The sequence below is a fragment of the Argiope bruennichi genome, chromosome 9 (genome assembly GCF_947563725.1).
Source record: "Argiope bruennichi chromosome 9, qqArgBrue1.1, whole genome shotgun sequence".
Classification (NCBI taxonomy): domain Eukaryota; kingdom Metazoa; phylum Arthropoda; class Arachnida; order Araneae; family Araneidae; genus Argiope; species Argiope bruennichi.
This window is the reverse complement of record NC_079159.1, coordinates 7983273-8007910: the sequence shown is the minus strand read 5'-3', so window position 1 is coordinate 8007910 and position 24638 is coordinate 7983273. Positions and strand designations below refer to the sequence as shown.

General features: G+C 31.8%; 1 protein-coding gene across 1 annotated transcript; it reads left to right on the top strand.

Moving 5' to 3' along the window:
* Positions 1-3336: 3336 nt before the first annotated feature.
* On the top strand, positions 3337-19803 carry LOC129983962 (techylectin-5A-like). Its single transcript, XM_056093694.1, has 5 exons — positions 3337-3472; positions 10954-11123; positions 14594-14699; positions 18163-18327; positions 19398-19803. Exons 1-5 carry the CDS (start codon positions 3337-3339, stop codon positions 19685-19687), a joined length of 867 nt encoding a protein of 288 aa, XP_055949669.1. The 3' UTR covers positions 19688-19803.
* Positions 19804-24638: the final 4835 nt, after the last annotated feature.

The window sequence follows — 24638 nt, the reverse complement described above, 5'->3', positions numbered from 1 at the left end:
TTTAAAAACGAATAAATACGTACTAGAATTTTTGTTTTGTGGTATTCCATGCCATTTTTATGATGACAATTGTCCTTAAGAACTATTGTTTGAATCAAATTTTTGTTTTCGGTCCATGTTTCAATTTGATAAAATAGGAGATTTGTATATTTCTGTTCTTCATCTCTTTCAAAACTGAGGAAAATACCGAATTAGTTGGATGTTCTCAGAATTCTCAGAGAACAAATTAACTTTCAGATTGGCTGGTGATTTAAGAGAATTTAGAAGAGAATTTTTTTTTCTTTTTTTTTTTTTACTTTCTGACGTAGTATAGAGAAAGAATAGTAATCGTTAAAAATTCGTACTTGAAATTTTGAAGGATTTCCACATTTTGGACTTACCTGAGTTCGAAAAATATATTTTTGAAAATGTCCGCATGTCTGTGTGAAAAAGATGATTCAAAAATTCTTTGAACTAAGCAAATGAAATTTGGTACACGGTCTTTACACCAAATTTACAGATTTATATTAAATTTTCTGTAAAATCTGTTCTGAGGAAGTCCGTCTGTCCGGTTGTGAAAGTGAACCCAATAATTACAAAACGAAGAGAAATGGACAGATAAAAGTAGGTACACAGATTTAACATCTATAGTGTAGACACCTGTCAAATTTTGAGCCAAATTCGACTACAGGCTGACTGCCTGTCTGTCCGTACTTTCAGAAACATGTCAATGCGATAATTTAAAAACGCAGTTGCTTAAATATATCAAATTCGGTATGGGATTTTATGACTACAAGTGCAGTTTTGTGTCAATTTTTTTTCAGTTGATTGTGAAAAACGAATCTAAAACACAAATTCGATTTTTGGATAAGATTTTTAAATTACATTTTTAGATTTCTGCCAAATTTTGTGCAAAATCCTTTAAGAAGAAATTCATCTGTCTAGTGTTCTAATATAAATTAACACGATAATTACAAAACGAAGAGAAATGGACAGATAAAAGTCGGTACACAGATTTGACATCTATAGTGTAGACACCTGTCAAATTTTGAGCCAAATTTGACTACAGGCTGACTGCCTGTCTGTCCGTACTTTCAGAAACATGTCAACGCGATAATTTAAAAACGCAGTTGCTTAAATATATCAAATTTGGTATGGGATTTTATGACTACAAGTGCAGTTTTGTGTCAATTTTTTTTCAGTTGATTGTGAAAAACGAATATAAAACACAAATTCGATTTTTGGATAAGATCTTTAAATTACATTTTTAGATTTCTGCCAAATTTTGTGCAAAATCCGTTAAGAAGAAATTCATCTGTCTAGTGTTCTAATATAAATTAACACGATAATTACAAAACGAAGAGAAATGGACAGATAAAAGTCGGTACACAGATTTGACATCTATAGTGTAGACACCTGTCACATTTTGAGCCAAATTCGACTACAGGCTGACTGCCTGTCTGTCCGTACTTTCAGAAACATGTCAACGCGATAATTTAAAAACGCAGTTGCTTAAATATATCAAATTTGGTATGGGATTTTATGACTACAAGTGCAGTTTTGTGTCAATTTTTTTTCAGTTGATTGTGAAAAACGAATATAAAACACAAATTCGATTTTTGGATAAGATCTTTAAATTACATTTTTAGATTTCTGCCAAATTTTGTGCAAAATCCGTTAAGAAGAAATTCATCTGTCTAGTGTTCTAATATAAATTAACACGATAATTACAAAACGAAGAGAAATGGACAGATAAAAGTCGGTACACAGATTTGGCATCTATAGTGTAGACACCTGTCAAATTTTGAGCCAAATTCGACTACAGGCTGACTGCCTGTCTGTCCGTACTTTCAGAAACATGTCAACGCGTTAATTTAAAAACGCAGTTGCTTAAATATATCAAATTTGGTATGGGATTTTATGACTACAAGTGCAGTTTTGTGTCAATTTTTTTTCAGTTGATTGTGAAAAACGAATATAAAACACAAATTCGATTTTTGGATAAGATCTTTAAATTACATTTTTAGATTTCTGCCAAATTTTGTGCAAAATCCGTTAAGAAGAAATTCATCTGTCTAGTGTTCTAATATAAATTAACACGATAATTACAAAACGAAGAGAAATGGACAGATAAAAGTCGGTACACAGATTTGACATCTATAGTGTAGACACCTGTCAAATTTTGAGCCAAATTCGACTACAGGCTGACTGCCTGTCTGTCCGTACTTTCAGAAACATGTCAACGCGATAATTTAAAAACGCAGTTGCTTAAATATATCAAATTTGGTATGGGATTTTATGACTACAAGTGCAGTTTTGTGTCAATTTTTTTTCAGTTGATTGTGAAAAACGAATATAAAACACAATTTCGATTTTTGGATAAGATCTTTAAATTACATTTTTAGATTTCTGCCAAATTTTGTGCAAAATCCGTTAAGAAGAAATTCATCTGTCTGGTGTTCTAATATAAATTAACACGATAATTACAAAACGAAAAGAGCTAGATAAATGAAATTCGGTACACAAATTTAACATGTGTTGTATGGTGACCTGTCAAAGTTTGAACTAAATCCAATAAAGAATCGATTGTTTGTCGGTCTGAAATTTCAGAAACACATTAACATGATAATTCAAAAATGTAGGGGCTTAAATATATCAAATTTGGTATGGGATTTTGCCAAATCATCAAGTGCAATTTTTTGTCTAATTTTTGTTTCGATCGACTTTGTAAAACGAATCTAAAGCACAAATTCGATTTTTGTATCAGATCTTACGCCACATTTTCTACCAAATTTGGATGCTTTAAGAGGAAATCCATCTGTCCGGCTGTTCCAATATAAATTAACATGATAACTTCAAAACGAAGAGAGCGGTATACACATTTAATATCTATAGTGTAGACGCCAAGTAAACTTTGAGCCGAATCCAACTAAAGGTTAACCATCCGTCGGTCTTTCCTTTCAAAAGCATGTAAACGCTATAAGTCAAAATTGCAATAATTTAAATATATCAAATTTGGTGCGTGATTTTGTGACTACAAGTTTAATTCTGATATCTGCCGGATTATCTACGTATATTATTGAAGTATGTGAAAGCAACCAAGGAGATGGCACTTCCCCTAGTTTCTGTGAATTTTGTCTTTGTGATAAAGAGTGGACTGTATAAAGTCTTTTTTGTGTCCTTTGCTGATGTTATCAGTCAATTTTTGCCACTTTGGTAGTCAAGAAAAGAGACACAGAGAGAAGGAAAAACCCGTTTCAGCCTGCAAGAGATAAGGCAACACATTCTATTGGGAAACACTTTATATAGAATATGAAATATCAAGAGACCTTATCTGAATAGATGCTTTCTTTTTCAATGTGCACTGTTGTTTGTTTAATCTCTATATTCAGCTGCATAAAGTGTTGGAAAATACCGCCAGCGTTTAGTCTTAAATTGAAAACAGAGAAGAAAAGCAGTTTGTTTTTTCCGGGAGGAATAGGGACTTCATCATGTAAGTACTCTCTTTCTTTCTTTATATATTCTCTCAAAATGGTTTGGAAAGAAAATCTTAAATCGAAATGCTAATTAAAAACATTTACAAATCTTAATTTTAATTTAGATAATTTAAATAAATCAATAACCTCAATGAAAATTATCTTGGGCTATGTATGTATATATGTTTCATATCTTTTCCTTAACCATTGGGCCGATTTCAAACTAATTTTGCAATTTAAGCTTTAAAATAAGAGAAAAAATGACGTTATCTCTTCAAAGTGCAAAGATTAATCAAACATTCCCTTAATTCGAAATTAAAAGAGAACTTGGTACCCAAAATACTTTTTTCCACAATTTTAAACCAATTTTTGTAGTAGATAGATGTTAACTGTTCAGAAACTAAATATTTTTCAGATTCAGAAATTAAATATTTAAATATTTAAAATTTTAATTATTATTAATATTAAGCTTTTTTTTAAATGCTCCTTCTCGCACAGTATTTTTAAAGGGACCTCACAATGTATTGAACAGAATTAGGGATCTGATTTTTGATAAATATATATTAGTTTCTAAGGGAAGAAAAATTGCCAAAAATTTTATTTATTTTTGTGAAAAATATCAAATTTACTCACTTTCAATATTTTTAGAAAACATTCTAAGAAATATCTTTACAAATACATCCCTAATTCTATTAAGTATGCATTTTAGAGTGAGTAGAAAAAATTTCACACAATTACAGTAAAAAGTTGAACAATTTTAAATTTTTCGACACATTAAAATTGTAATAAAAACAGCTCATATCAAGCTAGTTTTTTTTCTCAGAGCAATAATATGGCATTTCCTAAACCTAAAATACCAATTTTATCTAATATATAAAAATCTCATGTCACGGTGTTTGTGTTCGTACTACTCCGAAACGGATAGACCGATTTTTATGACATTTTTTATGTGTATTTGGTAGGTATGAGAATAGGTCGTAAAGTACAATATATTTCACAACGATAGGTAATTAGGATGTTCCTATCCACGTTCACCGTACGCTGATGAAATCAACGCTTGCTTGAAATCATCGCCACTGTGACGTAATGTTGAAAAAGTCCAGCTAAAAATAAACTCGCGCGTCCAAATGCTATAAGATCCATCTGCTGACACATTCTCGGACCAATTGTTGTATATCGGCGATTGAAAAGTTGCTGTCTATGAAAATACTGGATGCATAAAATTGCCAACTAACTTCTGCACTATCGTTGATTCGAAAAATTCTCTCATTGACCGTATATTTCCGATGTACGCACAAAATACATAAATCATGCGTGGCTGGCAGAAAGAGCCATCTTGGCAACAAGAAATGTGGACGTCGACGATTTAAACCTCAAGTTACAGCACTCGTTGTCAGGCGACTTTTTATCATATAAATCGATAGATACAATTTACGATGCTAACGAAGCTGTAAATTTTTCAATAGAGTTTTTGAGCTCACTGGATTTGCCAGGCATGTCACCACACCTTCTACGACTGAAAGTTGGATCTCCGGTTATTTCACTTCGGAATTTGAACCCACCACGGCTGTGCAATTGCGCGCGATTGGTCATTAAAAAATTGATGAAAAACGTTATCGAAACCACCATTTTGGAAGGCAAATTACAAGCCGAAAATGTTTTGCTGCCACGAATTCCAATGATTCTCACAGACGTGCCAGCTGAATTCAAACGCGTTCAATTTCCTATTAAATTGGCATTCCCAATGACAACCAATAAGTCACATGGCCAAACGATGTCTGTTTGCGGCTTAGATTTGGGCACGCTATGTTTTTCACACGGACAATTATACGTGGCATGTTCTAGAGTTGGCAAACCATGGAGCTTATTTGTGTTGGCTAAAGACGGACTGACAAAAAATATCGTACACTCCATTGCTCTTCGAAATGAATATTGATTTTGTTTATTTCATTTTTATATAAAAAATATATTACTTTTTTCACTTCACGTTTAACTTTTAAGAGATAAAACAATGTATATGTTTGTTACGTTAATGAAATGCATTGTATTGAGAAAATGAATGGTTGGTGTGTGTTTTTTTTATCGGCGATCATCGTCTACAGCGCTCTATTCCCCTTTCTGTCATAGATCCCATCCCCCCACACTTACAATACATTCGTTATTTTTTAATTTACGACCAAAATATTCACTAGAAATAATTTATATGGCAGAACAACGTTTGCCGGGTCAGCTAGTATAATATATATTACCATCATATTTATCAATGATCATTATCATAAATAGGAATTATTAGAAAAATTGCAAAGAATTAGAAAATGTTGGCTTTTTTTATTCGATAAAATTTTTTAGTCAGGATGTTTACTAAATGACCTGCAATTCTGTTTATTAAATATCTAATACACAGCAAGCATTCTAGACCATTTGATTGAAATTGAAATGAAATGACTTATTTTGAAGTATGTAAATATATCTGGCAATGCATGCGACGAAAAAGAGTTTGAAAAAGACGAGTATAAAATTGTTTAGTATGAAGTATCTTATATGAAAATATTTTTAATAATATATTATCATTCAAGAATAATTCTACAAAAGTAAGTTTTGTGCTAATATGTAATATACAAATGAAATAATCAAAGCATTCATTGACAAGCATTAACGACATAACTGAAAGTAATTAAAACAGAGTATACAAAAATTTGTACATCAAAGTAATACAGTGTATTATTAATCAGTGCAATATATAATATAATATGCTTTTCTATGTAAAACACTTATGAGATTTACTGCTTCGATTTAATTTCCTTTTGTTATTACGTTGAAAGAAAAATTATTTATTTCATTTTATTTTTATATATTGTGAAGGAAAATCGAAAGCAATGAAATTAGAACAAAGATTTAACCGTTACATTTCTCAAACGACCGTACTTTTTATTTCATGGAAGAGGAGTGGAGAAAACTAGCCATTAACAATTTTTAAAAATCGTCTGGTTTAATTTATCCTCAAATTTTCATAGAATGAGTTTTACGCTGAAATGCGTTTGAAAGAATACAAGAAGAATGTATTTGAAAGAAAGAATACATACATGAAAGAATTTTAATCCCGAGTATCCGGTCTATGAACGAATTTTAAATACGCATTAATAAAACCTAAACCTCAATTAAGAATTAAATTTCTTATGAATTTTTAATTAAATGTTGGCAATTTGTTAATTTAAAACCTTTGTTTATCGATTCATTTTCATCGAGGATATAATCATTAGAATGGATAAACGTAAAACGTAAAGCAATATACAGTTAATATTTAATTTTATTTAAATTTACATAATTAAAGATAGAAAAGTTTTTATTGTTATTGTTAGCAAATCCCTATTGGTGAACAACTGGTTTGCAACTTAATGTCAAAGGAATATTTTATACATAACTTCATATTGATGATTAAGTCAGCAACTATCTTTAAGCACCAAATTATCATTGACAAAAAAACTGTGGTGTTTTAATACTCTTGATCTGGTTCTGTTCTTTGCGTACACAAACAATCCTAACGGATTCAAATCCAATAACATCATTAAATGCGTAACTTACTCCATATATCCTCTGAATTTTATGGTACTGTGATTTCTCTGTCTATTCCTCATTTAAACTAATCAGATATTTTACAGAATCGCCCTTCTTCGCTTTCCAACAATGGAAAAAAATCACATTATTAAATATTTGATGAAACAATGATAACGATTTACATTTTTGCTAAACAACCAAATATCAGGGAAACTGCGTAACAAATAAGTTGATATTATTATAAAGACGATTTTTAAATTTTAAAGTGGTGTAAGAATCAATTTTGTGCTGTAATATTTTCGGAACCCATCGCGACAAAACGCCAAAAGCTACATAAATTTTAATTAATTAAGATTTGAAAAAAAAATCCCTCCCAAGTACATGTTTTCACCTCCAAAATATATATGTGCCAAATTTTACAGCTTTATGTTTAACAATAGACCTGTTGAATACCAATACATGCACACTGATCTTTATTATTCGTAGAGATAACATCTGTCATGCTTATAAATGGAATATTTTAATTGATTTTCTCACACTTATCATGATACTTATAGATATTATTAACTTTTCTGCAAACATTAAAACTTCTGAGTGCTTAAGGAAACTGCTGATTGAAAAATCATTTCGTACTAAATGCAGTGGTTGATGCTAATAAACCTAGCGAAGACAAAACAAACGAATTAAGCCTAAAATATTTTCGAGCTATAAAATTTCCAATTAGAGATTCGTATTTCTATTTATATATTATGACACATGATGCACTCACCACAATTTTTGTTATCTACAATCTATTTACTGTTTTCATTCATAAAATTTGGTTTAATTGTGTTTGTAATTTTGTTAATGTTTGTTAATTTTGTTTGTGTGTAATTGTTGTAAGAAAACAAAAAAGTGCATTTTCGACATTTTAAATTTTTTATGATACTTATAGAATGTTGTTCCAGTTTATAACTCTTTATAACTCTATATATAAACTTCTTTGTACTATATTAACATAAAATAAAAGTTTTTAAATGGTTGTGAAACTAACAATCATTAAACTCATCAGGAATAACATCTTTCGAAAAATAGGTTATAATTTCTGTGGCTAAATATTCGATTTCTCATTTGATAAAAATACTAAAAGTTTGCTGATTTTGCCGCAAAACTGCTGAATTTGAATCATAAACGCTCATTTCGGATTAATAAAGGTACTTCATTTGATTCAATGCTCTACGAAATGTTAAGAAAAACTACCAACTTTAGATTCTAGATTGTAGCACCATATAATGGGATTTCAAATTGCGAAACTACGATCTCCGACCTGAGTTTCTAATGTCAAACGTTGAACATTCATGTTTGAAGATATTTTTCTGATGGTTGGTTTTTTACATTCGAGACAAAGGAAAAATCTCGAATATTCCATTTCGTAGCAAGCCATTTGTTTCTGTAAGCATACGGCTAAATGTCATGAGTCACTTTTCCGCCGTCAATCATAATCGTAAATAATAATTTTTTACATCTCATTTTTTGAATCAACAAACTAAAACAAGTCCATGTTACTGTTGCGGCAGCAACAACTGCAAATTCTTCCGCTATCAAATGGCCCGTTTAAGTCATCAAAAGATGGATCAAGTTTAATTGAATCAAAAATATGCCACGACATGTGACTGTCAACACTTGTTTCTGTGAATGACGAATCAATTGATTCAAATGTTTAATCGGGTGTTTGAGTCGTAGTATATGACATCGTGTAGCACTGGTTTTAATTATTCTTTTTTCTAAATCAGTTTAATTAGTGAGAAAAAATATATTCATAAGAAGTATTTGTTTTTATCAAAAAGATTTTTTAAAAAATTATATTTATGTTTCAGGTTTCCTGTCTATTTTTTATTATTTTTCCTGCAACTGGAAATTTTTCAAGTTTCTGGAAACACCACTTCTGTCTGTGATCACAATGATAGATCTATGTCCTACTTGGACGTAGCCGTAGATATGATTACCAAGGCAAAGTTGCATTTTCCTGTGTGTGCTCTTTAATTCAACTTTTTCTGCTTCGTGCATTTTATATATTTCTAGGCATCATTCTATGGATTTTGGCATTTATACACATCTAGTCTTTTTGTATCATTCCAGGGATAGTATAAGCAATGCAAAATGTAATGTTTTTTTTTTCTATTCTTTTTTTTGTACCAATTTACGTTTTCTCTATAGGGTTCTTTATTGTTTGTAAGGGTACGATGTCACAAGTGTAGTTTGTTCCTTCGTGCTGAGTGGGGTTGCTCTTCGGGGACCCCATCAAGTTTTTAGCTTGTCCTCTGGCTATGTCGGGGTATCGCACAGTAATATATCGTATAGCCAATAGCAAAATTTCTAGGAAGATCAGGCAGTTTGCCTAGGACAGTTGAAGTGAGGGAATCTAGAGGTAATTTAATTAAAAAGATGTTATAAGCCTCGTAGATAAATAAATACATTTTAAAGAAATGCATTCTAAAATAATATGGAGGTTTCATTAAAGCTTGAACAAATATAATTGGCCAAGCTCTTATCAGTTTCATTACTCTCATTTATTTATAATAATATTCATAAATATCAGCAGTGTCTTAAATAATAAAGTGAACAAACATGAATGCTACAGTCGTAAATTATAATACATGAATAAAAATATTTTATTTCATAATGCATTTTTAATGAGTAGTAAAATAAGAAAAAAACCCATGCCTTTCTCGGCGATAAATTACATCAAGGCAATCCTTGTAGTTACAAAATAAAAATAACACCTCTCAAAACTTCGATACTACATATATCAGCGTTATTATGTTCGAAGTCCTGCGACTACTATTTTAACTTGCACTAGATTTCCCAATTTGATATCAAAATCACAACTGTGAAGTTGACGGGCTATTTTCCAAAAATCCTAAGTATAAAATTGTGAGCTGCAAAAAAAAAAAAAAAAACTTTTATTTTTGTACAAACATGAATAATTTTTTAAATTTCAGAATAAAAAAGAGCCCTTGAAACGCTGAAAAGAACATCTTTTTAACACTTGACATTTCTTCCCTGGTTTATCTTAGTCATTGAGAAACTACTTTCAAAAGCGACCTGCAGGTTAGTAATCATGGATCTAGCAGGAAAATTATTTCCTTTTCATAAGTAAAAACGACTGCTCATTCTATAAATATTTCTAGACATCGAAATAATTTCATAAAACAATTTTCGAATGTTTTCAATCTGTGAATAGTAAATACCATCGTCAGATACCGATTGCATTTCAGGATTGCAATCGGTATCTGTGGATGGTATTTACTATCTACAGGTGTAATTCAGGATTGGACAGATTAAGGCAAAGCAGTTACAATGAATTTCGTTTTCAAATCCCAACAACACTGGATCTCAATCATCATCCTTTGCATATGATACGGAAGAATTGAAGAAAAGAAAGGGCAAAGAGATTATTCCAAATATTTTAAATATGCACACTTTGATTCGAATGCAGTTCTCAAGTATAAAATTTTTTCCGTGTACTTTTGATTAAATGTAGTCTTTTCTAAACTTAATTCCTTTACACTGCATTTCAGAAAATATATCAAATCTTCATTTTTTCCCCTACTCTTTCCAATTTAACGAATTTTTTAATAAAAATTGTGCTATTTCTGTTGTACCGTATATTAAACAAAATTGCTGTTATCATTTTTGATGTAACCTGAAGACAAAATTAAACCGCCAATTTAATAACTTTTGTTAAAATACCGGTGGAATTAAGTCTAGATCTTGCGATTATCTGTTGGGGAGAAATTGGCGGAAATCCAAAACTAATAATGTGGCTGAAGAGGCTGTAATAAATTAGGATACCAGCAATATGTTGAAGTTTTCAACTAAAGTTTTATTTTCGTGGTAAATGCAATTAATCATAAATCATGAAATTAATTTTGAAATGAATGCATTTTTGTTTGATTTGAAGGTCCCACAATATCTCAGAATAGTAGAGAAAGACCAATGGACTGTGAAGAGGTATTGCGCAGTGGTCGCAATAAGAGCGGCGTCTATACTATCTGGCCGAGAAACAGGATAATGGAAGACAGATCAATCGATGTTTTCTGTGACATGAATACCGACGGAGGAGGATGGACGGTAAAGATGCACTGTTTTTTACTTATGGCAGTAACATTTTTACATGTTGGTAGAACAAACTATTATAGAGATCACGAGAGTTGCAAAGATCTTAAAGATTAATTTGGATCAGACCTCCAGAAAAGCTTTGGCAATGAGCAAATAGATTTGGGAAAGTTTAATTTCTTTCTTTAATCTTTCTTTGCATAATTTTTTTGTGAAATAAATCAGGGTGATATGATTCATGCTCTAGATAAAAATAAAAATTTTAAAAATATCCTAGTATAAATATATAATATAAAATAATTTAAAAAACAGTATGATGGAAATACTCATCAACATGCAAATTTGCATGTTAAGCGCAGTACAAAATCTTCAGTGTCCCTTTCTTCTAAATCTCCCCACTCATTATCGCTTTTATTAACTAAACAATCTCAGATTAGTTATAAAAAATGTTTAAGAAATCATGCGTTTCTTCCAACCATAACAAACAGCGGAATGTCAGGTTCGAACCCGCTGTAATGATTGTGACATTTGATTTCTTTTTTTGACAGCCACTTCCTTATTATGCAATAGTCTTGAAAAAAGCTGCCAGCGATAACCAATTTACAATACACCTATTTTGAGTTTTTTTTTTTTTTTGTTCACTAAATGTTATGATGGAAATTTCCATCATCATGCAAAGAAGTGTTAATCTTAAATACAGATTATTTTTCTTGTGAAATTAAAGTAATCCATTCATGCTCTTGAAATACAAGTCCAATATGCAATGGGGATTTAATTTTCACATCAGTAACATACTTTTTAGAAGAATAAAATCAAAGCAGACAATACACAATTTTTTATATGAAATGTATAAATACGAGGGATATCACAGACATTAAATCCCTCCCCTTGTTTTTCGAAATTCTATATTATTTTCTGGTAACATCCATTCATTTTTTTATATCTTTTCTTATAATGAAATGCGAAGTGAATGGCAGAGAATCATTTTCTTTACTTCAAAATGCACATTTAAGATACTTGAGTCCAAAAGTAGTCTAAAAATAATTATTATCTTATTTATTAAAAAAAATTCATTTCTTTTACAAACTTTGATAAATAACATATTTTTTTTAAACTGTGTATTTGAGAATAAGAAATAATCAAGAAATCAAATTGCGCACATTTAGCCTTTATAAATTCGCGGTAATTGCGTGATTTCCAGAAAATTAATCTTTTTCTTTTTCTTAATAAGCCCTTTTTTTTTCTTTTTTTTTTTTGCTTTTGCTATAAAAAAAATTGAATTGAATATTTAATTTATGAAGAAAAAACGAACTAGGACTAGATATTGCAGATTGAAATACTGCATTAAAATTCTGCATTTTTGTTGATTATCTGTGTATAATGTGGTTTTCCAACATCTGCACTACAATCCAATAGTCTTCAATGGCTTCGGAATATCTCATTATTACGAAGTTTTATTTATTGGAGAATGCATTATACAGTTCGTTTCGATATAACAGCAATGATGTAATGGCTTCAGAGCATCTCGTTATTATGAAGCTTCTTTTGTGTATGGAGTAGCTGACGCTGTAACAGTAAGATTTCTGGCGTTAACAATAATGTAATATCTTTCGGTCATTTCATTGTGGAGGACCTTGTTCACTAGAATGATATGTTGATTTCTATGTTTGCAGGATAGTGTCTCCCTTTACCGAATATATACAAGGTGATCAAAATTAAAATACCCCTACTCTAAACTTTTTACTCAGTGTAAAGGCTCCAAAATTGTTGAACATATTATTCAAGACATAGGGAGACCGATGACGTGAGAAAAATAATTAGTTCTAGAAACACCGATAGATGGCGCTGGGCAAAAGAAAATATGCTGAAAAGACACAAAATACACATTTGTAGCACATTTTATTCGAACGCATCAAACATTCAATCACAAGGACCTTATTGATGCAAGGGAAACTGCTCAATAGGGTTTCCTTCTTCAAGATGTAAAATCTGCATTCTGTAGACAGCTTGTTCAACTATGGATCGTAATTCTGTAGACAGCTTGTTCAACTGTGGATCGTAATGGGTCGATTGAGATGCTTCTCACATGCAGAGTGACACTGTCTTCCATATCTGTCAAAGGTACTAGACGTCCTCGATAAACAAGTTTTTTTAAGTATCCCCACAGTCAAAAATCGCAAGGATTAAAATCTGGAGAACGAGATGGTCTGGTTTTCGGGAACGCGCGACTTATTACTCTGTCAGTAGTAAAATGTTGCCGAAGAACCTTCTGTACACAGAGTCCAATGTGTGGAGGCGCTCCATCTTACATAAAAGTAATTGAATAAAGACATTGGCACTGTTGCATTTGGGGTACAACTAAATTTTCGAGCATGTTTCGGTAGTCTCTTCGAAAAAGAAAGGTCCAAGAGTAAATGTGTCTGTGAATTCACATCAGACTGAAGTGAGTGAAGCGGAATCTCTTGGAAGGTGCGAGTGTTTTCCATGTCCCAAATGCGACAGTTATGGGTACTGACTGTTCCACTTAAACGGAAATGTGTTTCATCGCTCCATAGAATATGCCATGGCCACGATGCATCCATTTCAAATCTAACCAAAAATGCCAAAGGTCAGTCGCTTCTCCCTGTCGATGAGCAGCAACTGCTGATTGTAACGAATTTTGTGCGGGTAAAAATGCACTATTTTTCTCAATACGTTCTGCAGAGTAGTGTAGGGAATACTCAAGGGCCGTGAAACTGTATGTGCACTACTACAGTCTACAACGTTATCCATTGATTGTTCAACAATAGCGGTGGGAAGATTTGAACGAATCGATTTGCGTCCTCGACCCGGCTGAATTCTAAGATCTCAGTTTTCTCGAATCGAGCGATCCTATTCCTGACAGTTTGTGGAAGTAAGGGTCCTTTGTGTAAATTCTTAAGTTGACGAAACTCTCAAAGTGCAGCTGCAGAATTTCCTTTGTGTTCATAAAATGACTTCGCAAACAAAGCACGTTTTGGCAGCGTGACTGCCATCGCTGATAAGAATTGCATTTTCCAAATTTTATCCCCTTTTATGCCTTGAATAGTATCTGCAAATCAAGGGGTTATGCTAATTTTTGCTTACAGTGCAGAAATGCAGTTACAATGATCATTTAAATTTCTTCATTTTTTCATCTGTTATTTTTTTTTTCATTTCAGCAATAGAAATTAAAAAGGAAATCCATTCCCCATGCCGTGAATAGTGTGCTCAACAATTTTGAAGCCTTTATACTGAGTATTTCGTTGTATAGAGAGCTCAGAATAGGGGTGTTTTATTTTGATCACCTTGTACAATAAAGCGCTTCTATCAAGGAAGGGCGAAGGTAAATCCAGAGTAAAATCTCATTGTAGACTGTTAATCTTCTAGAAATTTTTTAGAAACTCATCTATATTATTAGTATAGATTATGTAGCCCTTTAAAAAACAACTATTTCTTGAATGCATAATATGTTTCTTTTGGTATAGGTGATACAAAGAAGAGGAAATTTCAGCAGACCAATCGATTATTTTTTTAAGACTTGGTCAAGTTACAAAGTAGGATTCGGGGACATTGAAAAAGATTTTTGGTTAGGTAAGATCTTTGCAATTCTTTTCATTCAGGCACAAAATATTATTAGTGAGAGAGGCGATTTAAATAGAAAAATTTCCTTCAGTGCAAATATAAATTGCATTTTAAATCTTTTAAATGCCAATTATGTTTAAAAGTGCTCTGCAGTCTGTGTGATAACTGAGGATGTATGTTATCATCTCCTTATATAGCTTTACGGAATCATTGTATTCTTTTTATGTACCTCCCTCCAGAAAGAAAATGCGAAAACTTTATCAAATAGATATAAAAAAATTCTTTGTTTTCTTTTTTATATTCCTTTTTATAAATCTGATTTGTTTAAAAACTACATAATGTCTCTATAAGTGAAATGAAGAAAATATTCCATTACATAAGGCGAATGATATGTACAAGTTTGAATTAAGTTTCTTAAGTAAATAATACAAGCTTCGGGAATCCCCTTTCCTTTTCAAAAATTCCTAAACCAGCTGTTTTTATTGATATCAATTTAATATCTATACAAGCAGTCCTTAAGTAATAAACATTAAGATATAATGAAATAGTAAATCTTTCGATTGCATGTCACTTCAATCGAGTTAACCGTTCACCCGTTGGTGTGGAAGTGTGTAGAGAGTGCTGTGAGCTCAGATGTCATCCTCGTCATCTGACCGCTGTTCAAAATGTCGAGGTCCGTCCCCAAATAGCTCTAGTGTTGTTTTAAAACGGGACGTTAATATAACTAAACTAAACTCAAGAGTGTTGATTTCGGATATCTCAAGCGTAAAAAAATGAAATACTAATTTTGAACAATATGCCAAAAAAATTTCAAAACTTTCTTAAGTTTTACTTCTTATTGTAAACATTTTTCTTATTTAAATTTTCATTCTTTTTATTCGAAATGCTCAAAGTTTTCCTGTTTCTTGTCAGTTAGCCAATCCATTTCAACAGGATAAGATTTTGAAAGCATTAAAAAAAAAATCTTAACTATATTGTTCGGAAATTTTAATTTTGTTTAATTGAATATGTTAGAGAACACATGTAAATCAAAAAATTAGGTGACACTGAATAAGAAAGTCTTATTTTTCGTAAGTAAATGCCTTTACAGGTTTGTTATTCGGGCTCTGTATAAGTGCTTTGCCTCTTAACTTTCAGTCAAATAAGTAAGAGTGGTCTCCACAAAACTTTCTCCTATACTCTCTAATGAATTTGCCATGCCAGATAACGCCTTACTTGGCAGTGGCATACAATAGTTAGAAAATATTTTTTGGCGTGAATTTGGCATTTTTGCTGAGTCTGTCATGTCCCCTTGGCAAGTTATTTGATAATTAATCCCTGACATAAAGTTAATAGTAATGGAATCTTTATTTTATATACCTTTCTTCTAAAACGATTAAAACAAAAATTTGACACACAACTACATTTGTAGTCACAAAATCCTGTACCAAATTTGATATATTTAAGTCAATGCATCTTTGAATGATCACGTTTATATGTTTCTGAAAGTACAGACCGACAGACAGTTGACAGATCCATCTGTCAATCCAACATACTCCTCTTTGGATTTGTCTCAAAATTTGGCAAATGTCTACATTATAGATGTCAAATCTGTGTATCGGATTTTATCTAGCTATCTTTCTTCGTGTTACAATTATTGTGTTAAATATATTCGAACAGCCAGACAGACGAACTTCCTCTAAACGGATTTTACTCAAAATATGATAGAAATCTGTAAATGTGGTGAAAAGACCTTAGACCGTATATCAAATTTCAACCGTTTAACTCTAAGCATTTTTGAGTTATCTTCGTCACAGACGGACGGACATTTTCCAAAAATCCGTTTTCGATCTCAGGAAGGACAAAATCGTAGAGATTCGTCAAAATATCGAGTGCTCATTTTTTTTTTGACGATTATTAAACTTTATTGATACTACGTATGCGAGAAAATAAAAAAAGCAAAGGCAACCGAGCCTTATTGTTTTTAAGGACCGCTTTCTCCAAGAATTCTTTGTAAAATACTTTGCGTTATAATTTGCTGTGAGCTTTTTAACTACATCAAGTGCTTTGAATTCGGATATGGTTTTTGCTTAGGACATGCCCATGCCTTAGAATAGGGGCTAACGATGCTGCGGTAAAGGTGATAATAAAAATAAATTCCATTATATTAGGTGACTCTAGGATCGATTTGCGCAAGATTTCGTTGACAATTAATTGGTCAGTGAAATGACTGTTATAATTTATAGTGAAATAGTACTTTCCTTTTTATCTTCCAAAAAACAAATGAGGACTGTTAAGTTAAAATACTCTTTATTGTAAGCAAAACTTGTGCATTTTTATAAATCAGTGTTGTGTATAACATGTAATGAATATTTATATTTCTAGGAAGCGATATTTAGTCATCGAAAGTGGTATTTAATAATGTAGATCTGCAGCTTTCGAGCACTATCCTATTTAATGATAGCAAGTCAAGCAGTGATGGTAAAAAACTTTCAACTTGGATAAAATTTAAATCGTTTCATTCCTTCCCAAATGTTAAAATATTATTCATTTTCATTGTACTAAATGAGCTGTGCTTAATGTAATTTATTCCTTCCCAACTGTTAAAATATTATTTATTTTGCTTACACTAAATAAGCAGTATTTAATGTGATTTATTTCTTCCTAAATGCTTCATTCCTTCCCAAATGTTAAAATATTATTTATTATGTTTCTTGTACTAAATAAGCAGTGCTTAATCTGAATTATTTTCCTGTTAAAGAAAGAGTGGTGATCAAAAAATGCATTAAAAAAAGAGCTTTCTCCCTGAAAAAAAGTTATTTTTATTTGAATTACATAGGGATATGAATTTTATTTTAAGAAGAAAAATAGCGGAAAAAATTAAATATTAAATTGAATAAATTATCCCTCCCATGCAAAAAAAGCTCTTTAGCAAAGGGTAAAAAGGAAAGACCCATAGAGAAATGGAAAGATGTTAGGAAAACTCCAATTTATGATTTTTTTCGTGAATATACATGACAGGACCTCTGCAGAGCCAAACGGAATAGAGACAATGATATTTTTACCTTTTAATATTTTATTTCACTGTGTCATTAACCCATTTACTGCCATTTACGAGATATCTCATAAGAAACTGCTGTAAAATGAAGCGTATGTAAATTTCTCTGCCAGTGAATGGGTAAAGCGATTTGGTGTACTAATATTGAAAGCAAACGCCTGCCACTTTAGTGTTTCTGTCGATTTGAGTTGAGAATTTGTGAAACAAGGAAATGTTATAGCTATAGCGATTGCAATTAATATATATATTTCTATCTTGATTGGAATACGATAGTCGAAATCCTAGTAAGAAAAAGCTAAAAAAAAAAGCTTGATAAATAACCTATTTTTATATAACTATACGAAACTCATAAACTTTTTTATTGACACTGGGAAAACTATTATTGGTGTCAGGATAAATGATAACCTACTGATGAGAATGTTTTTAATTATTTAGGTAATGACAACATATATGCCTTGACCAATCAGCGCCTTGATTCAATTCGATTCTATTTGAAAGCCGTCGACGGAGAAAAGAGATATGCCCTCTACGATCTTTTTTGGATAGAAGATGAAAGCAACAAATACAGATTGCATATTGATAGCTACAGGGGGGATGCAGGTTTGGTATCTTTCTTATTAATCAGTTCAATACAATGTTTAAAATAAGAACGTTTTTTAAACTTTCACATTTTAATTGCTTTTTACTGCTTAGTGTTTAGTATATCTTAATTTATTATTTTTATCTCTGCTAATAATAAACATAAATGTTCGGGAGTTGTGTGAATAAGTGAATGTTGAACTCCAGAGAACTTGTTTCCACTCATGTATGGCCCAATTTCGACGACTTGCACTATCTCAACCGAGCAGTATGGTTAGATTTTGTAATCGAAGGCCTGTGGGCGGGAGCACGGCCGTAGAAACCAAGCAAATGTGTTTCCTTGTGTATGGTATTTATCGAAATAATAGTACCGGATGCTTGTTGGAACTCTTGGAGTATGTGGACCATCAGTTTGGTGCGGTTTTCCCGAATTTCTTTGGACAGTTCTCGTCGATCCCTATCTCTCAGTTTCATGGGTCTGCCTGTTCGAAGCACATTCCGACAATCACCACTCACCTTCCACTTCTTAATCACAAAAGCCACTATCGATTTTGGATTGTTTTATATAACTCATTAGGTAAGTCCCTTAAAGATTGGCCACTTCTACGATATCCGACAATTACGCCTTTCTCGAAGTCAGAGAGCTCTGAATTTTGTGGCATCCTGCATGAGACTCTAATGCCAATGCTGTTTCCTACACGATATTTAAGTACAGAAGGCGTGACGTAGATCAGGACCGCAGATATCCTCATTTACATAGGTGTCCAAATACTCATTGGTAGACCGTGTGTTTTATTGAGGAAGCTATTAAGATCAAACTACACAAAGTATTTCATTGAAATGTTTAGCAATTATGAACCCTCTAGAAATAAATACTCACCAAAAGCGGCTACTTAAAATATTTTGGAATTTCTTTTCCATTATAAAATCCATACTTCCAAGTTCTAATTTTAATTTAAATTAATCAATTACAGTGTTATTAAGTTCTGAAAATTCTCAGGGACTTTATTGCCATTTGAATAAGTAACTGCATAAAATTTCTGAATTACTACACGTTAGATTCCATTTTAAACTATTCTCTCATTTATTAGGTGATTCCATGCATGAAAGACAAAACCACCAGTATTTCAGCACTAAGGACCAGGACAATGACAACACTACAGAGAGCTGTGCCCTCAAGTATAAAGGTGGATGGTGGTACGGGAAATGTCATCAGTCCAATTTAAATGGTATTTATCGCAGGGGCGTGTTTGAAGGTGCCGCAGACGGATTCAGCTGGTACACATTTAAAGGACAAAACGAAGAACTAGATACAACAGAAATGAAGATAAGGTCAAAGAATTTCCGTAAAACTTTGATGTCAATGGATACTCCAATGTAGCGAAGGACAATAAGATAATTATTGAATATATTTCTTAAATGTATTTTGAGTAGATATTATTTTGGTTATAATCTTCTTGTATTTGAGCAATAAATTCTAATGTGAGTGTTTTGATAGCAATGTTATGTCAGTAACTATAACTTAAATAGCTGTTATCTGTTAATTCTTATGTGATTTTCACACATACCATGAGAAGTTAGAAATAGAAACTGTGGGAGACTTGCATGAACAGATTGTAGATATTACAACAGCATGCTTTTGCTTCTGATTGTTTTACGAGCAATGGTGAATTCATTATCGCTTTTCTATATAACACCAAAATGTCATTTAGGTCACATGGGGGTATAATACCTTCCACCCGAGGCTTTTTAATGAATCGAATTTTGAGGCCAGCATCAAATCTTTTCCAGTGTTTCTTTATTAGTGGTAAAGAGAAAGAAATCTCCAGGAATCAGCTTTAGGTCATGTAGAGGCTTCCACTTGAGACTTTATTTAGAAATTTGAGCTGTGCAGCAAACGGTTGCATATGACAATACAGACACATGTCAAAGTGCAAAAAAATGATCCGCTCAAGATCTACAAATTTCAGTATAGTAACGTCTACGAAAATGAATAATATAATGGTCATATGATGATTTCGAAATAGGAAACACTATTTCACCACTAGTTTTCAATATGTGATAACAGGAATTTTGCTAGTGGTTCTCACAACAATGGAAATATTCACAAAATTTCAAGTAATAAAGTTAAAATAAGAAACAAGTGCTTCAGCAATAAAGATTAGGAGATGTATTTTGACAAGTTCGAATAAACCCTGCAGACTGGTTTATTCATGGCTTTCAAGTTAAAATACCAGAAAAGGATGGAACAGAAATTTTTACAGATGGCTCAAAAGATGAAAATAAAATAGGAGCTGCAATAGTAGTATACTACTATGGGAAAGATAACGATAAAAGTCTTGTGAAATTATCGAACCATGACACAAATTTCCAGGCAGACGTGCAAGCTTTAAAGATGGCCATTGAACATTGTGAAAGGATGGAGGACGGACAGAAGTGCTCAACTTTTTAAAATTCTCTGTCAGTCCTGCAAACCATACAGTCATCTCACAATTGTAATAGAAAAATATAGACGATAAAAGAAAAGATAAAAAGTGTAAAAATTAATAAGTGGACAGAGTTGAATTGGCTTAAGGCCCATATTGGGATTATGGTAATGAAAAGGCGGATAAATATATAAAGTTTGCGGCACAGAAAAAGAGTGTTGATATAACTGTCCCCAAATCAAATGGTGTCTTAAAATGGGAATTAAGAGTAGATATAAAGCTACAATGGTTTGACAGATGGTACATGTCCAAAAAGGGAAGAGTAACTCACGACTTTATTCCTAATCCAGAAATAAAAAGAAGAAGATACCATCCACTGGTAATCCAAATTATATCAGGACATGGGTGAATTCCTGCATATTTCCAAAGATTTGGAAGAATGAAGGAAAATAGATCATTTGTCTAGGAATCGATTTACTATTATTTAAAGGAATGCATAGAAATCTTGGAATTAAGAAAGAATATGAAAGTTGAAAATGATGACTTAAGTACAGTACTGATTGTACCAGGCAATCTTAAAACTATGAAGGACATGATGTTGAAAATTGGCAGTTTTTTTACCAATTCTTTGAAAATTTTCGGATTTCTTTTGTTTCGAAACAAGAATTTTCAGAAATATTTAGAAGCCCAGATTTTCTTTTAGTGATGACCTGTTCCTTGTTTAATAGGAAGATGAGGATGAAGGACAGTAATTGGCCACTTTGTGGCAATTACCTCGAATAGAATGTCAGTTTGATGAATCGGCCAATGCAAAGATGGACAGCGCTAAAGATAGTAGTCGGCCACAACAAATTCTGTCGATACCGCTATGTTCAGTGATGGCGGGGTGGACGGCTGTACACAAGAAAAAGAAGTTTTCCCTATGTTAAATACTCATCAAACACTTCAACGATCCGACTGATCATTTCACATGAAGAAACATTCTTGGCCTTTAAAAACGTGCTAATGACATGTTTCTTATGTGTCTGATTGATAGCCAGGCTTTCAGCAAGATTCTATATTCCAATTGCTATGCTTTGTCTGAACTTTGAAAACAACTGCATTGGAACAGTTTAGACTTCCAGGGTTAAAAACTTTTCGCTTCAATTACTATATAAGTGTGTGTGCAAAAGTGCCCTTTGTAATATTTTTTATTGATGCTGGTTCATGAATTAAAATTCCATTACAAGAATGACATTGAAATTCTTACAGGCAAGCAAGAAGCCAGTGAACATGTCATAAATGAAGTCACCATCGATATTATAAAAATTTATTATTTTCCTAATCCATCAGTGTTTGGATTATTCGTTGTTCCACCTTTTTACAAGAAAATAAAACGCTGAAGTCAGTTTTAATAATAAATCGACATTTTTTTTGAAAACTCATCGATAATGTTGGGAAGAAAAGACCATTTATGCAACAAAAAAAACTATTTTATCTTTACAATTAAAAACAAATTATGATCCTTAAAAGTTAAACATCGTATTTATATTTTGAAAAATAAAATTTTTGATATCCTTAAAAGGAGCCCATTTTGCTCAAGCCTCCAATATTTCTAAACATAAAATATATATTTGAAATTAAATGCTCCTAATATTCTGAGAGATTAATCTAATCACAAAATATTAATAAAGATTTAATTAATATGAATTCTGATAACTGGATATATAAATACATAGTATTAGGAAGGTGAATATCCAAATTAACAAAACTCAGAAAGATCAAGCACACAAACTATTTCATGAATTTTGTTTTTCAATTATATACCTTGGAATGCCAATTATTTGCCAAAGGCGGCTAATATAGGTATATGAATTGGCTTAAAGTTAATCGAATTCTTTAAAAAGATATGATTTACAGATCTTAGAATGTTAAAATTCATTTAAGAAACATCAAAAATATGCTTTCACAGGACAAAATTAATTTACGAAATTCTCTATAGAGAGTCAATGATTTTTTTTCAGTTTTCTCCAGTCAGTTGAAAAGATTAATGTATCTTATTAAAAACGTTTCGAGTGACACAATTTTTTCATCTTTGTAATGTGCAGAAACACTTACACTAGGAAAGGTTCGAGTATTTTTAACTGTTTAGTAGAAAAGTCACATATTACTTGAAACAAACAGGCAAAACTAATGCTGTGCAATGTATGCCACCATATATCGCACATATTAATAAAATAATTTCTTCTTCTCTTTATAAAAAGAAGTAGAAATCAATATGGAATTTGTTAGTTGACAATATAAAAAGATAGAATTTAATCAAACAGGATTTAAATCTACTTTTTGATAAGATTGCTATGTCACTAACACTACTATCAGCATAAGTAGCTAAACGTTTGTTTCTCAGGGATTATATATTTGGATTGTTTAGATCACTTTACTGGCAACGAGTTCAAAATACGAGAAGTTGGTTTCAGAATACTATTGCCAATATTTCATTTTATGCCATGATCTATATTATCAGATAAGGAAAACTTATATGGAAAATGCAAGTCTAACTGCAAATTTGTCATTTAAAAATTAATAAGATAAATTGCTCCGATTATTCAGAGATTTCATTCTTTTAGCTATTACATTATTAGGAATATTACATTAGCTAACCACATTAAAATGAAATTCTACATTGGATGACAAAAATTGTAAATATATTTCGGTTGCAAGACGGTTATACAATAAATATAATATCTCGAGTATACTGCAACGTTAGCTATAATTTACAAAGACTTGCTTGGGGGCAGCCAAAATGAACCAATATCATCGTGGCATCGTGGTCTCCTCGTTCTAGGAATTTATACTTCATCCCAACAACTGCTGCAATTATTTCAGAAAAGAATGCACAAAATATTCCTGAAGTATTATTAAATTATTTATTATAAAATATTATTTCAGAAATATTATTAAAATAATTCCGTTGCAAGCAGATTATAAAGGGAGTTCCAAAATTAATGCAAGATTTCAATTTGCCACTCCCCGTGCAGTAAAGTGTTGCCAACACTATTAAAAAAATCCATTTGACTACTGAAAGTTTAAGGATAGAAAAAATGGATTGTTACACGATGGAATTACGTGTTTCCATTGTTGAATAACATTTCAAAAATAATGAAAGTCGGGTGCTCACAGGTCGAAAATTTGAAAATTGGCTCCCTAGATTGTAGGATTTAATATCATTGGAATTCTTTTTATTGGGTTATTTGAAGTCAATTGTCTATACCAAAAGTCCCACAAGCACGCGGGCATTGAAGGAGAAAATTCAACACTGCATCAACGAAATTCAACCACATTTATGCAAAATGGTCATGGAAAATTTCGACTAAAGAGTGTTCATGTGCAGCAAAGCCGTAGAGGCCATTTGCGCTATGTGTTATTCCATACATATGCTATGTGTTATACATAACCCTATCCTAGGTACTTTAAGATTCAAGAAAAATATAACAATCTAAAGGGGGGGGGGAATGCGTTTTTTTAAAAATTTAATTCAAATCTTGTGTTAACACGTTGTTCTATCTTGTAACGCTCCATTTTTGCTAATCCTAAATTATCAGCTATTAAATGGTTTTTTAATAGGGTTGCCGAAACGTTGCTGCACGAATGATGTCAAATTCCAATGTTGCGTTCATTCCGGGACATCCTTTACATAAATGTAATATTTCAGGTATACTGCTATAATTAGCTATTATTTAAAAATGTTTCTGGTGACTCACACGGGCGAAGCCAAATTGGACGTAATTAACGGAATCTCCTCGTCCAAGGAATTGATACTTCATTCCAGTATCAACTGATACTTGCGCAAAAGGTTCACATTTCAGAAACAAATGGACAAATTTTATGGCCATTTTTTTTTATCATCATATGAGAAGTCGACGCCAG

Excerpts from the sequence above, each read along its gene's own strand:
- LOC129983962 (XM_056093694.1), top strand. The coding sequence starts at position 3,337 with ATGTGCACTGTTGTTTGTTTAATCTCTATATTCAGCTGCATAAAGTGT. Across the intron at positions 3,473-10,953 it reads AGGAATAGGGACTTCATCAT|GTCCCACAATATCTCAGAAT; the intron begins GTAAGTACTCTC and ends TTTGATTTGAAG. Across the intron at positions 18,328-19,397 it reads TAGCTACAGGGGGGATGCAG|GTGATTCCATGCATGAAAGA; the intron begins GTTTGGTATCTT and ends CTCATTTATTAG.